Source organism: Pan paniscus, chromosome 1 (genome assembly GCF_029289425.2).
Source record: "Pan paniscus chromosome 1, NHGRI_mPanPan1-v2.0_pri, whole genome shotgun sequence".
Lineage (NCBI taxonomy): Eukaryota > Metazoa > Chordata > Mammalia > Primates > Hominidae > Pan > Pan paniscus.
The window spans coordinates 96,091,323-96,106,040 of record NC_073249.2 but is presented as its reverse complement, the minus strand read 5'-3'; the positions used below and the strand labels follow the sequence as shown (position 1 = coordinate 96,106,040).

Sequence of the window (14,718 nt, the reverse complement as noted above, 5' to 3'; positions counted from 1 at the left end):
GGGCGCGGTGGCTTACGCCTGTAATCCCAGCACTTTGGGAATCCCCGGACGGGCGTATCACGAGGTCAGAGATCGAGACCATCCTGGCTAACACGGTGAAATCTCGTCTCTACTAAAAATAGAAAAAAATTAGCCAGGCGTGGTGGCGGGTGCCTGTAGTCCCAGCTATTCGGGAGGCTGAGGCAGGAGAATAGCATGATCCCAGGCGGCTGAGCTTGCAGTGAGCTGAGATCGCGCCACTGCACTCCAGCATGGTCGACAGAGCGAGACTCCGTCTCAAAAGGAAAAACAAAACAAAACAAAACAAAATTAACCGGGCGTGGTGGTGGGTGTCTGTAATCCCAGCTACTCGGGAGGCTGAGGTAGGAGAATCGCTTGAACCCGGGAGGTGGAGGTTGCAGTGAGCCGAGATCACGCCATTGCACTCCAGCCTGGGCGAAAACAGTGAGACTCCGTCTCAGGAAAAATAAAAAATAAAAAAAGCGAAATTTGATCTGTCTTTGGGCCTGTGAAAGATAATCCTAAAGTGCTCTTGAAAAAAAAAAATGCCACTGAGACACACAGATGGAAAACCAAGAAATACAAATGGACTTACAAAACAATCAAGGCCACATTGCATTCGCAACGCATCACAACACTGCATTGGGTGAAAGTGACATGGGTCAGTCCCAGATACTCAAAACAAAAATGAAGTTGGTTCTATCATTTGGAACATTTTTGCTGGAGGTAGTGCTGGCACGATTCGAACGACTTGTTTTGCACAAGAGGGTAAATGCACATTTTTTTTTTTTTTTTTTTTTTTGAGACGGAGTTTTTGCTCTTGTCGCCCAGGCTGGAGTGCAGTGGCGTGATCTCGGCTCACTGCAACCTCCGCCTCCCGGGTGCAAGCGATTCTCCTGCCTCAGCCTCCCATGTAGCTGGGACTACAGGCGCCCGCCACCACGCCTGGCTAATTTTTGTATTTTTAGTAGAGACGGGGTTTCACCACGTTGGCCAGGATCGTCTCAATCTCCTGACCTCGTGATCCGCCTGCCTCGGCCTCCCAAAGTGCTGGGATTACAGGCGTCAGCCATCGGACTCGGCCTAAGGGGCAATGCACTTTTTTTGCAAAGTCTGATAATTGCACTTGTGTGAGTGCATATACGTGCCTGTGTGATGCACTCTTAGCTCTAGAAGCTGGCTTCATACCATCCGATGGCATTTGCTCTGTGACTGCCTACGGGTTGGGGTACCGTTCCCTCCCCCGCCCTGCCACTTCGTGGCAGGCTTCGTGTCTCTCAAAGCCACGCAGGGACATTGCCCAGGTTCCTGCACCCACCCAAATTCTAGGAGGAACAGGGCGGAGGCTGACACCGCGCATGCGCCTCAACGCACGCCGGCGCAGCCTCTCTCCTTCCTCATCGCCTCGCGCTCCCACCCCCCCACCCCGAGAGCAAAGGAGGGAAGCGATTGGGCCCGCTAGTTGTCCATCAGACCAGGCTCTCTTCTCCCTCAACACAATTGGCAGACGGAAAAAAGGCCAGTCCGCCGAGGTCTTCCTACCCCTTGGAGACTCAGCGCCACCGCGGAAGCAGCTATTGGCGGAGGCCAGGGGCCGCGACTGCTCACTTCCGGCGCGGGCCTAGACGATTTCTCCCCCTCCCCCGCCCTCCGCCTTCCCACCCCCCGCCCTTCCACTATGGCCGCTTCTGTGTGGTGTGGGGAGACGCTGGTCCTCACCGTCCTCCCATAGCGCTTATTGCCTCACCCTCACCCCCTAGGGGCCGGATCCAAAGGCGCTGCACTCCCCAAGCCTTGGGGCATCAGCCAGGAAGGTTTCCTACCTCCTAATTCAGGGGCAGGACTCCTCTTTTCCCCCCACGGGGAAAAGAGGCAGAAACTTAGGGGTTTCCCTCCTTTCTTAGGGTCAGACGCTCTTAGGGTCCACTTCTTCAGGGGCGGAAGCCTCTCCTACCCTTCCCATAGGGGCACAGGCCTTTAACCTACTGTACTTCGGAGCCAACGCCTTTCCCTCAGCACTGCCACCCAAGAGTCAGGACCCAGAGGACTGTGCCTTCGCCCCCAACGCAGGCGCGGCCTTTTGGAGAGGAGGGAGGAGTGGAGAGGACAGGGGCCCTTGCTCTCCCCTCCCCAGCTTGTTTCTCTTGCCCCCCAGTCCCTGGCAATCCAGAGATCCCGATATCTAGGACTGTCCATCCATCCACTCCCTGACCTTTTCCCGTCTCCTGGCTGCAGCCATGGAGTTGCAGAAGGGAAAAGGGGCGGCAGCAGCAGCAGCTGCTTCGGGAGCAGCGGGAGGTGGAGGAGGAGGAGCGGGAGCAGGAGCCCCAGGAGGGGGGAGGCTGCTACTTTCAACCAGTTTGGATGCCAAGGATGAGTTAGAGGAGGTAGGTGTGGGGGGAGGGAAGGGAGTTAAGAAATTGGGTTTTGGAGGGATACTGGAGCGGATACCGGGTGGGAGGACGGGGGGTGGGGGCGGGGGTGGAGGCTTTCAAGTTTTTTCTGAAGTAACACAAACACTGCTCCAGCTTCCTGCTCCTGAGGGAAGAAATGTGGGCCAACTTCCTGGACAGGTTGTCATAGTAACAGCAGCCACTAGTATGAAAATGGGTGGGGGGTGTTGGTGAAGGAAGGGATACAACATCCAGGTTTACCGAATTTATTTTTGACAGTCCTTTCCACATACACACCCCAGCTATTTTTACTATCAACCCTGTTTCAGACTTAGGTCAATATATTGAGTTGAGATGTAATGTATGTCTGTGTAGATGTTTGGGGGCTGGTAAGAGCTGGCAGTAGACCTTGGACCCTCCTGTTAGATGCTATCATTGACTTCGTGTAGACACAACCAATTGCCAGTGATGTTAACTGGGCATCTAGAATGAGTGAAGACTTAAGAAAAGTGAGTAGTGTTTAGTTTGGTGGCATCAGCCACTGTAGTGGGGTGAATGGTACCTAGGGGATTCTCCTTCAGAACCAGATAGCACACACAGAGGAGAGAACACATCGCTTCTGAAAAAGAAGGTGGAGCGAAGAAATGGAATGGACCTGAATGAGGACTTCAGGGGACCTGATAGTTGCCCCTCCTGTCCTCTTACCCAGGTTTCTCATTCTGCCGTCTCAGAGTTGATCACGTATACCTTTCCACTCCTACAAACGAGAATATGTACTTAAGAATATGAGATCTAGGCTGGGTGCGGTGGCTCACGCCTGTAATCCCAGCACTTTGAGAGACCGAGGCAGGCGGATCACAAGGTCAAGAGATCGAGACCATCCTGGCCAACATGGTGAAACCCCGTCTCTACTAAAAATGCAAAAATTAGCTGGGCATGGTGGCTTGTGCCTGTAATCCCAGCTGCTTGGGAGGCTGAGGCAGGAGAATCGCTTGAACCCGTGGGCAGAAGTTGCAGTGAGCCAAGATTGCGCCACTGCACTCCAGCCTGATGACAGAGCGAGAGACCCTGTCTCAAAAAAAAAAAAAAAAAGAATATGAGATCCAGAACTGAGACGTGATTGCTTAACTGTTTGTAAGGCCTAATATTCAACTCGGTGGTTATCCAGAGACAGGATGAGTACATTAACAGGCCTTGGCTCTTCACTGGCTGTTTCCCAGCTTCTAACTTTATCAGCTATTAGAGGGTGGGCAGGCAGACAGGTGAAATTCAGAATTTAGATTTGAAAAAATGGGTCAGATACAAGATGGTAGAACATACATACAAAATGAACTTTGTGAATCAAGAAGTGGCTGGATAGTAACTTTGTGGATTTTCCACCAGCAAATGTCTACTTGCAGTCTGCCTTCCCATCATCCTTTTCCCTCATAATTCTGTGGGCATTCAGGTAAATCAGTTTGTTTTCTGCTGTCTGTAGTTATCAGCTAAGGTAGATATAATTATGAATGTGAACAATGTATTCCCAAAACAGGTGAGAATGACTTTAGGACTGCCTGGCAATTGGAATTATCTACTTTTTAAGAAATGGCCACTGTCATTGTCAAAACATTTCTTGATCCCTGTGTACTAACACTGGAGCTCTAGAAGTATAGAAAGTCAATAATGGACTGCCTTTGATCCCTCCATCAGTTTGAGTGGAGGGCAAAAGACCCAGGGGTTGAAATCCCCACCGTGATTCTTAGAGGCGTCATTGTGTCTCTGCTTTAATTCAATTCACTGAATAGTACAGCATCCTGTTCTTCTGAGCAGTGACGTGTTTGCTACTAAATGAAATGATGCGGCAGGAGGGGACCATCGAAGAGGGGAAGCATGCATTTTCTGGCTTTTTTTATACTGAGAGTGAACTTCCAACTGTTTCCAGGGAAAAGGGGGAGGGAGGGTCTTTCTTTTTTTCTGATCTCCATAATGTGGATGTTTCCCAGTATGTCTCAAGCTCCCCCTTCTTTGCCCTTTGTCCTTTGCATTTGAATTTTCTAGCAAGACTTGCCACACTATTTTTTTCCCAATGTGTGTGGTTCGGTTATCCCCACTAGACCAGAGGGTCTCTAAGGGCAAGACTTACTGGCTTCTTCCTCTGGGTCTCCCCACAGATCTCTACACACAGAAGTTATGAAAACTTGGTGTTGATCGACTGACCTCTGCTTGTTCTGGCTTGGTTATTTTCCCATCACAGACCTACCTATTGCCCAGGAACACAGAGGTAGTTTCCTGACCATATATGCTTACTGTGTGCTGGGTCTGATAGGAAAACAGGTTGGAGGACATCCAAGGTCTGCCTTTCAAAGCTTATCATCTAATGGCTTGATTTAACACACCCACAAGAAGGTAAAAAAAAAACAAAATAAACAAAAGAAACTAGTTAGAGTAGTGAAGAGACAGGTCATTATAATTGGGTGTGATTAGGAAAGACCTTTAGAGATTTGGAGTAGGAAGCACTGGTCAAGAGCATCCCAGGCAGGAACTCTTAACTCTTCTACCCTAGGGAACATTTGGTATATCCTTTCTTCTCTTTGGCCCTGTTTTTCCCTTTGAAGGCGGAAGTCTTCTTGCCCATTCCCATCCCAATTTGGGGAGGGAATGAGATAAAAATAGTGCCAGAGATTGAAGGAGTTTAGAACATGTAGTTCCTAATCTCATGAGCCTTGGTAGCTCCTGGTTTTTCTTCTGCCAAAGAGGGACCAATCACTTTTAAATCAGGCTGAAAGCGGGAGGCCCAAGAGCGTCCTCTTTTTTTTTTTTTTTTTTTTTTTTTGAGATGGAGTCTCGCTCTGTCGCCCAGGCTGGAGTGGTGCAGTGGTGGGATCTTGGCTCACTGCAAGCTCTGCCTCCCGGGTTCACACCATTCTCCTGCCTCAGCCTCCCGAGTAGCTGAGACTACAGGCGCCTGCCACCATGCCCGGCTAATTTTTTGCATTTTTAGTAGAGACAGGGTTTCACCATGTTAGCCAGGATGGTCTCTATCTCCTGACCTCATGATCCGCCCACCTCGGCCTCCCAAAGTGCTGGGATTACAGACTTGAGCCACCGCGCCTGGCCCCGCGTCTTTTTTTAACTTTTTTTTTTTTTTTTTGAGACAGAGTCTCCCTCTGTCGCCCAGGCTGGAGTGCAGTGGCGCGATCTTGGCTCACTGCAACCTCTGCCTCCCGGGTTCAAGCGATTCTCCTGCCTCAGCCTCCAGAGTAGCTGGGATTACAGGCACTACCATTCCTGGCTAATTTTTGTATTTTTAGTAGAGATGGGTTTCACCATGTTGGCCGGGCTGGTCTCGAACTCCTGACCTCAGGTGATCCACCTGCCTTGGCCTTCCAAATTGCTGGGATTACAGGCATGAGCCACCGAGCCTGGCCAGAGCTTCCTCTTAAGCGCTGGATAGGTCTCAGGGTTGCATTTGGTTAGAGGTATGTCTCTACCTGGTTTTCCCCAAGGAATAATTCATATACATATGTGAGGAATCTCCAGGGACTGGGCTTTGAGTCACTTCTAGTTTTTGTCCCCTTACAAATCATAATTTCATATACCAGTGACTCATGGTTGTGGAATACTTTGAACGCAGCTTGTTCAATAACTCCTCACCTACGTGAGTCCTTGGGGATTTTTTTTTTTTTTAAACGGAGTTTCCCTCTTGTTGCCCAGGCTGTAGTGCAATGGCGTGATCTCAGCTAACTGAAACCTCTGCCTCCTGTGTTCAAGCGATTCTCCTGCATCAGCCTCCCAAGTAGCTGGGATTACGGAAGCCCACCACCACACCCGGCTACTTTTTTTGCATTTTTAGTAGAGACGGGGTTTCACCACGTTGGCTAGGCTGGTCTCAAACTCCTGACCTCAGGTGATCCACCTGCCTCGGCCTCCGAAAGTGCTGGGATTACAGGCGTGAGTCACTGTGCCTGGCCATCCTTGGGGGTTTTATGAGTTAGATTGTATATTCCTTTTCTGAAAATGAGGAATTTAGTCTTTTTTTTTTTTTTTTTTTTTTTGAAATGGAGTCTCACTGTGTTGCCCAGACTGGAGTGCAGTGGCATCATCTCGGCTCACTGCAACCTGCACTTCCCAGATTCAAGCGATTTTCCTGCCTCAGCCTCCTGAGTAGCTAGGAGTAAAGGCACGCACCACCATGCCCGGCTAATTTTTTTGTATTTTTAGTAGAGACAGGGTTTCACCATGTTGGTCAGGCTGGTCTCGAACTCCTGATCTCATACACCATGTTAGGCTGGTCTCGAACTCCTGACCTCATGATCCACCTACCTCGGCCTCCTAAAGTGCTGGGATTACAGGAATGAGCCACCGTGCCGGGCCAGAATTTAGTCTTTTAAGGCCACTGACTTCCCATAGGGAGCAGTATTTACCGAATACTTTTTTTTTTTTTTTTTTTGCAGATGCAGTCTTGCTCTGTCTCCCAGGCTGGAGTGTAGTGGTGCGATCTCGGCTCACTGCAACCTCCGCCCCCTGGGTTCAAGCGATTCTCCTGCCTCAGCCTCCCAAGTAGCTGGGACTGCAGGTGTGCACCACCACGCCCAGCTAATTTTTGTATTTTTAGTAGAGATGGGGTTTCACCATGTTGTCCAGGCTGCTCTCGAAGTTGTGACCTCGTGATCTTCCTGCCTCGGCTTCCCAAAGTGCTGGGATTACAGGCGTGAGCCACCGCACCCAGCTGTCCTTGGGGATTTTATGAGTTAGATTGTATCTTCCTTTTCTGAAGATGGGGTATTTGGTGTTTAAGGCCACTTCCCATAGGGAGCAGTATTTACTGTATGCTTTTTTTGGGGGGGAGATGGAATCTCGCTCCGTCACCCAGGCTGGAGTGCAGTGGCACGACAGCTCCCTGCAACCTTCACCTCCCGGGTTCAAGCGATTCTCCTGCCTCAGCCTCCCGAGTAGCTGGGACTACAGGTGTGCGCCACCACACCCGGCTGATTCTTGTATTTTTAGTAGAGATGGGGTTTCACCATGTTGGCCAGGCTGCTCTTGATCTCCTAACCTCGTGATTCGCCCCCCTCAGCCTCCCAGAGTGTTGGGACTACAGGTGTGAGCCACCACACCCAGCCACTGTATGCTTTTTACCAGACTCTATATCCACCTGGCTGAGGGAGGGGAAATGGAAAGGTTAGAGGGGTTCCTCCAGCTTGAGTCTCCAGCTTTGGGTATATACTGGGAAAGAGAAAGGCCTTCCCCCCCTTTCTCCCCCATTTCATCTGCTGCTGCTCTCATGGAAACCATGGTCAGGTAGTCTTAGTATTAGAAAAATTAGTTCAGGAGCTCCTAGAGATTGTAAATATTTACTCAGCTCTCTAAGGTACTGTCATGGAGGGCTTACTCTGAACAGAGCCATTCTGCCAGCAATTGTTGGCATCTGAACCTATGATTCGATCTTTACTAAGAGCCTCTGGAGACTAGGGGAAAAGGGTTGCTATTACTTGATTGTAGGGATCTGGCTTCCTGTGGCTTTCTTTGAAGGGACATGGTCCTTTGTCACCCTGAATGATTTGTAATCAATTTTCCCATCCCTGTTTGGAAAAGTAATTTCTATAGTCCAGGAAGAGTAAAGTATCCTTTATACTTCTTGTTGCCTGTGAACAGAAAGGACTGGGCCTCTCATTTTTTCCTCATTGCAGTTATCCACCCATCCAAATTCTGGACTCTCACTTTCTACAACCTTAGCTGAGCCTCTCTGTTCCAAGAGGCCACTTTGCTCCTTCACTGAGCAGTGACCCATAGAGTTGACTCAGGCCTCTGAGCAGAGCTCACAGGAGCTAGGGAAGGGGCCTAGAGAAACTGTTCAACCCAAGGTCTCTCAGCAATAGATCATTGCTGGAGGCTCAGCTAGCCCTTTGTGTAGCCAGCTTTGCAGGATCTGGTAGAGGGTACATCATTCAGGCCCCTCCCTCTCCCCTACCTTTTCCTCTTGTCTCCTAGAAGGCAAAAGTTTACAGAGAGTAGATAGGAGAGAAAGCTTTTTAGCCTGGTCAGGAATTTATTCATGTCCTGTGGTAGGAGTTTTCAGGAATCTTTAAGGCCATCCCATTAGAATAGAAGTAGTGTCTGGGAGTGGAGAGGTTTTAGTTCTCTAAATTTAGTTGTGCAATTGCTGAGCTTCCCGCAAATTGAATAGTTTTTGTTTTGTTTTGTTTGAGACAAGGTCTTGCTCTGTCACTCAGGCTGGAGTGCAGTGGCGTGATCATGGCTCACTGCATCCTCAACCTCCTGGGCTCAAATGATCCACCCACTTCAGCCTCCCAAGTAGCTGGGACTATAGGCACGCCACCACACCCAGCTAATTTTTAACATTTTTTTTGTAGAGACAGCGGCTTCACTATGTTGCCTAGGCTGGTTTTGAACCCCTGTCCTCAAGTGATTCCTCCCCACCTTGGCCTCCCAAAGCGCTGAGATTATAGGCATGAGCCACCATGCCTGGCCGCAGATTGAATAGATTCTAATTTAAGTGAGGCTGTATGCTAGGTGCTTTCACATATGTCATTTTGTTTAATCCTTACAGCAACCTTGTGATAGAGGCATTATCTCTGTTTTGAGGGGTTTTGAGTGGCTAAATTACCCAAGATTAGCCTAAGGCTGGCAAGTGTGGAGGGTTCTTTCTATGTTATGCTTCCTGTCAGTTTGCTTATTAGCTAGCTGCTGTTTGATTTTGCTTGCCTTTCCTCTCCATTGATTCAGCAGAGATTTTTCCCTTTGGTAGGAAGGAATATCTAGAATTTTAGAATGCTGTGCCACTCCTTGTTCACCATCTCCTTCTCTGAAACTGTTAACCTAGGCTGTGTACAGGGCTTCCCCCAGATCTCCTAGTAAGAGCAATCTGAACCTAGCAGCTGGATGTAATTGATTCCCCAGTCTGTGATAATTGTCTTGGGTAGAGAGGGATGATTTTTGAGACAGGGCCTTGCTTTGTCACCCAGGCTGGAGTACAGTGGTGCAATCACGGTTTATTGCAGCCTACAGCTCTTGGGCTCAAGTGATCCTCCTGCCTCAGCCTCCCAAGTACCTGTGACTACAGGTGCACACGACCATGCCTGGCTGATTTATTTAGTTTTTGTAGAGATGGGGTTGGTGGGGGTCTCTTTCTGTTCCCCAGGCTAGTCTTGAACTCCTGGCCTCAAGTGATCTACCTGCCTCGACCTCCCAAAGTACTGGGATTACAGGCGTGAGCCACTGTGCCCGGCAAGTGGGATAAGATTTAAAAACAGAGGAAGCCCAGCTGGAGGGTTTTCCTTCCCTCCCCTTATCATATAGGAGGTGGACTAGGTAATACTGGATCTCAGAGCTTGTGGGAGAGGTGGGCTGTGAGAGTCATAGCTCAGCCTTCATGTGACCTCACAGCTCCTTTTCACAAGTACACAGGTGCTTTTTATTCAGGCTGAGCTGCCAATCTGACCTAATTTGGAGCATAGTCAGACCTGATATTAAGTTGTAATAAGTGGCTTGGGGCTTATTTTAGCTTGAAGTTTTATAGCTATGGGAGCTACAAACACTTGCCTTGCCTTAACACTCAGTTCTACTCTGTGCCACCTTATGCTCTTACACAGGATAGACATAGGCAACCTGAGGATAATGGTAAAGGAGAATCATGATTGTCTTTCATTCTTTTTTTTTTTTTTGAGATGGAGTCTTGCTCTGTCACCCAGGCTGGAGTGCAGTGGCGCAATCTTGGCTCACTGCAACCTCTGCCTCCCAGATTCAAGCAATTCTCCTGCCTCAGCCTCCTGAGTAGCTGGGATTACAGGCGCATGCCACCACACCCAGCTAATTTTTGTATTTTTAGTAGAGACGGGGTTTCACCATGTTGGTCAGGCTGGTCTCGAACTCCTAACCTCATAATCCACCCGCCCTCTGCCTCCCAAAGTACTGAGATTACAGGCGTGAGCCACCGCGCCCAGTCCAATTGTCTTTCATTCTTTTTTTTTTTTTTTTTTTTTTTGAGACGGGGTCTCCTTCTGTCGCCCAGGCTGGAGTGCAGTGGCACAATCTCAGCTCACTGCAAGCTTCGCCGACCGGGTTCACGCCATTCTCCTGCCTCAGCTTCCTGAGTAGCTGGGACTACAGGCGCCTGCCACCATGCCCGGCTAATTTTTTGTATTTTTTTTAAGTAGAGGCGGGGTTTGACCGTGATAGCCAGGATGGTCTCTATCTCCTGACCTCATAATCCGCCTACCTCGGCCTCCCAAAGTGCTGGGATTGCAGGCGTGAGCCACTGCGCCCGGCCGTCTTTCATTCTTAAACCTCTATCCTATTATCCATATTTGTCAGTTCTTCAAAATGCTGTGATAGAACCACTTCTCAATAAGATGTGTGGTGATGACCTCTAAGATCAGGTAGAAGTAAACCAGCCTTCCTTTGTCCTTCTTTTGCCAGAATCATTATCACTGGAAATTGGTTTTTCTTAAACAGTTTTTGGGTTAATCCTCAAGATAAAGTTTTAAAAGGACTCAGGAAATAGTTTAGGTGGTGATAATGGAGAGGTTCATTGACTTACGAGACGCATTTTGTCAGTATCTTACCAATATTGCTTCTTCTGAACAGGGACCAGTGACTAAGGTTCCCTTAGAATGTTGAACACATGACATGGTGGAGTTGAAACCAGAATGACTCTTGGGTAGGCTTTAATGCAGCTATTTTCATCCTTGTTTAACTAGAGACCCTGGTACTTTTTTTTTGGACAGAGTCTCATTCTGTAGCCCAGGCTGGAGTGCAGAGGTGCAATCTTGGCTCACTGCAACCTCTGACTCCCAGGTTCAAGCGATTCCTCTGCCTCAGCCTTCCAAGAGGCTAGGACTACAGGTGCGCGCCACCACACCTGGCTAGTTTTTGTATTTTTAGTAGAGACGGGGTTTTGCCATGTTGGCCAGGCTGGTCTCAAACTCCTGACCTCAAGTGATCCTCCCGCCTCAGCCTCCAAAAGTGCTGGGATTACAGACGTGAGCCCTGGTAGGTTTTCATTTGGCCTTTGGTGCTCTATTTTTCTTTCCTCACACTCTCATTGTTTTTAAAGTTTGTTTTTAACATTTTGGGGGGACATTTCAAATATAAAAAAGTAGAATAGTAAAATCTTCATGTAGCCATCACTCTGCTTCAGTACTTAACAGTAGATAGCAATCTTGTTTTATCTTCTTTCAGCTACCTCTGTATTACTTTGAAGCAAATCCAAGATATACAATTTTATCTGTCAACATTTTATATAAAGTCTATAAGAAAAGGACTTTTAAAAAACATAATCATAATATTTATATCATAACTAAAAACATTAACAGTAATGTTCTGTTGCCCAGGCTGGAGTGTAGTGGTACCATCATAGCTCACTATAGCCTTGCCCTCCTGGGCTCAAGTGATCCTCCCACCTCAGCCTCCTGAGTAACTGGGACCACAGGCATGCACAACCATGCTCAGCTAATTTTTTTCTTATTTATAGAGATGGGGTCTCCCTATATTGCCCAGGCTGGTCTCGAGCTCCTGGGCTCAAGCAGTCCTCCTGCCTCCCAAAGTGCTGGGATTACAGGTGTGAGCTACCGTGCCCAGCCCTTAAGCATTTTTGACAGGCCATTTGTTTTGTAGAATATCCTTCAGTTTGGGTTGTCTGAAATTTCTTCATAATTGGACTGAGTTTATGCATTTTTGGCAAGAAAACCATAAAAGTGATGTTATATCCTTTCAGTGCATCCTGTTAGAGGCACATAGTGTTAACATGTCTCATTATTTAGTGATATTAACTTTGATCACTTGGTTAAGGTAGTGTCCTCCAGGCTCTCCTACAGTGAGTATTATATTCCTTTTGTAATTAATAAGTATTTTGAATCTATGTAAATATCTTCTTTCTCTGAAAAGTTTCACCTACTAGTTTTACCATCCATTGATGATGATATTTGCCTGAATCAGTTATTACTTTCACCATTTCATCTACATTTATTAGTTGGCATTGTACTGTAAGGAAGAGCTTTTCTTTCTTGTTTATTATGTATGTATCTATCAAAATGGACTGATGGATTCTCATTTTATTCGATAGATGATAATATTAAGTGTCTTTTTTTTTTTTTTTTTTTGAGACAGTGTCTCGCTCTTGTCATCCAGACTGGAGTGCAATGATGCCAACTCAGCTCACTGCAAACTCTGCCTCCCAGGTTCAAGCGATTCTCCTGCCTCAGCCTCCTGAGAAGCTGGGATTATAGGCGCCTGCCACCATGCCTGGCTAATTTTCTTTTCTTGTTTTTTTTGAGACGGAGTCTCACTCTGTCGCCCAGGCTGGAGTGAAGTGGCATGATCTCGGTTCACGGCAACTGCCACCTGCCGGGTTCAAGTGATTCTCCTGCCTCAGCCTCTCGAGTAGCTGGGACTACAGGCGTGTGCCACAATGCCCAGCTAATTTTTGTATTTTTAGTAGAGACAGGGTTTTTTCACCATGTTGGCTAGGATAGTCTTGATCTCTTGACCTCGTGATCCACCTGCCTCGGCCTCCCAAAGTGCTGGGATTACAGGCGTGAGCCACCGCGCCCGGCCGGAGTTTCGCTCTTGTTGCCCAGGCTGGAGTGCAATGATGCAATCTCGGCTCACCTCGACCTCTGCCTCCCGGGTTTAAGCAATTCTCCTGCCTCAGCCTCCCGAGTAGCTGGAATTACAGGCATGTGCCACCATGCCAGGCTAATTTTTGTAGAGACGGGGTTTCTCCATGTTGGTCAGGCTGGTCTCGAACTCCCCACCTCTGGTGATCCAACCCCCTCGGCCTCCCAAAGTGCTGGGATTACAGGTGTGAACCACCGCACCCAGCTAATTTTTGTATTTTTAGTAGAGACAGGGTTTCACCATGTTGGCCAGGCTGGTCTCGAACTCCTGACCTCGGGTGATCCGCCCACCTCAGCCTCCCAAAGTGCTGGGATTACAGGCGTGAGCCACTGCATCTGGCCTAAGTCCCTTTTATTTTATTTTCTTTATTAAAATATATTTTTTTGAGACAGAGTCTCGCTCTGTCACCCAGGCTGGAGTGCAGTGGCATGATGTCTGCTCACTGCAACCTCTGCCTCCCGGGTTCAAGCAATTCTCCTGCCTCAGCCTCCTCCTCCTGAGTAGCTGGGATTACAGGCGCACACCACCATGCCCGGCTAATTTTTTGTATTTTTAGTAGAGACGGAGTTTCACATGTTGGTCAGGCTGGTCTTGAACTCCTGACCTTGTGATCCGCCTGCCTCGGCCTCCCAAAGTGCTGGGATTACAGGTGTGAGCCACCGTGCCCGCCCTATTTTATTTTATTTTTTTGAGACAGGGTCTCGCTCTGTCACCCAGGCTGGAGTGCAATGGCGCGATCTCTGCTCACTGCTGCCTCTGCCTCCCGGGTTCCAGAGATTCTCCTGCCTCAGCCTCCCAGGTAGCTGGGATTACAGGTATGTGCCACTGCGCCTGGCTAATTTTTGTATTTTCAGTAGAGACGGGGTTTCACCGTGTTGGCCAGGCTGGTCTTGAACTCCTGACCTCAGGTGATCTGCCCACCTCAGCCTCCTAAAGTGCTAGGATTAGAGGCATGAGCCACCACGCCTGGCCCTAAGTCTCTTAATATATGGGTTTCCCTCACTTTTTTTCTTGCGATTTATGTGTTAAAGAAATCAGGTCACCTGTTTATGGTTTCCACATTTTAGATTTTGCTGGTTATATCCTCATGGTGACTTTATAAGTAAACTGGCAGTTAGATCAATGGGCATGATCAGGTTTGAATTGTTAAACTTTTAGGGGCCCAGAAGTACTTCCTAAGTGGTGTTATGACACACTGTTCATTTTTTCTCACCCCTTCCCAGAGATTGGAAAGGTGTATGAGCATTGTGACATCGATGACTGCTGGTGTCTCCGAGAGAGAAGCCAATGATGCCCTCAATGCGTATGTAAGTAGAATGCTGTCCCTGCAGCCACTGCTGCTGCTGTGAAAGTCTTGAAACATGGTCAAAAAGATGGAAAGACTAAGTGGTTGGGGGTAGGGGACTGAAATTCATCAAGTCTTGGCTCCCTGAATCAAATTTCTCAATTCTTCTCTCTTACTGTGGGAGCCTATCTCTTGGAGCCTTGGGCATCTTTCAGTACAGCTTTTTATTTTTATAGCAATGTGGTCTCGCTATGTTGCCCAGGCTGGAATGCAGTGATTGTTCACAGGCATGATTATAGTGCACTATAGCCTTGAACTTCTGGGCTCAAGCGATCCTTCTGCTTCAGCCTCTGGAGTAGTTGGGACTACAGGTGTGCACCACCACACCTGTCGTCCTTATCTCTCTTCTTTTTTTAAAAATCT

General features: G+C 48.2%; 1 protein-coding gene across 3 annotated transcripts in view; it reads left to right on the top strand.

Moving 5' to 3' along the window:
• The first annotated feature begins 1,517 nt into the window (after positions 1-1,517).
• The window catches only part of INTS3 (integrator complex subunit 3), a 46,105-nt gene continuing 32,904 nt past the window's right edge, over positions 1,518-14,718 (top strand). Inside the window, exons 1-2 of one of the 3 annotated variants that reach the window (XM_008970340.4) lie at positions 1,518-2,387; positions 14,234-14,317. In XM_008970340.4, coding sequence (XP_008968588.4) covers positions 2,238-2,387; positions 14,234-14,317 — 234 coding nt within the window. In that variant the 5' untranslated portion in view covers positions 1,518-2,237. Of the gene's footprint in view, positions 2,388-4,634; positions 4,654-14,233; positions 14,318-14,718 lie in introns of those variants that run through there. The other 2 variants (XM_003817144.7, XM_063605218.1) reach the window with 2 other exon arrangements.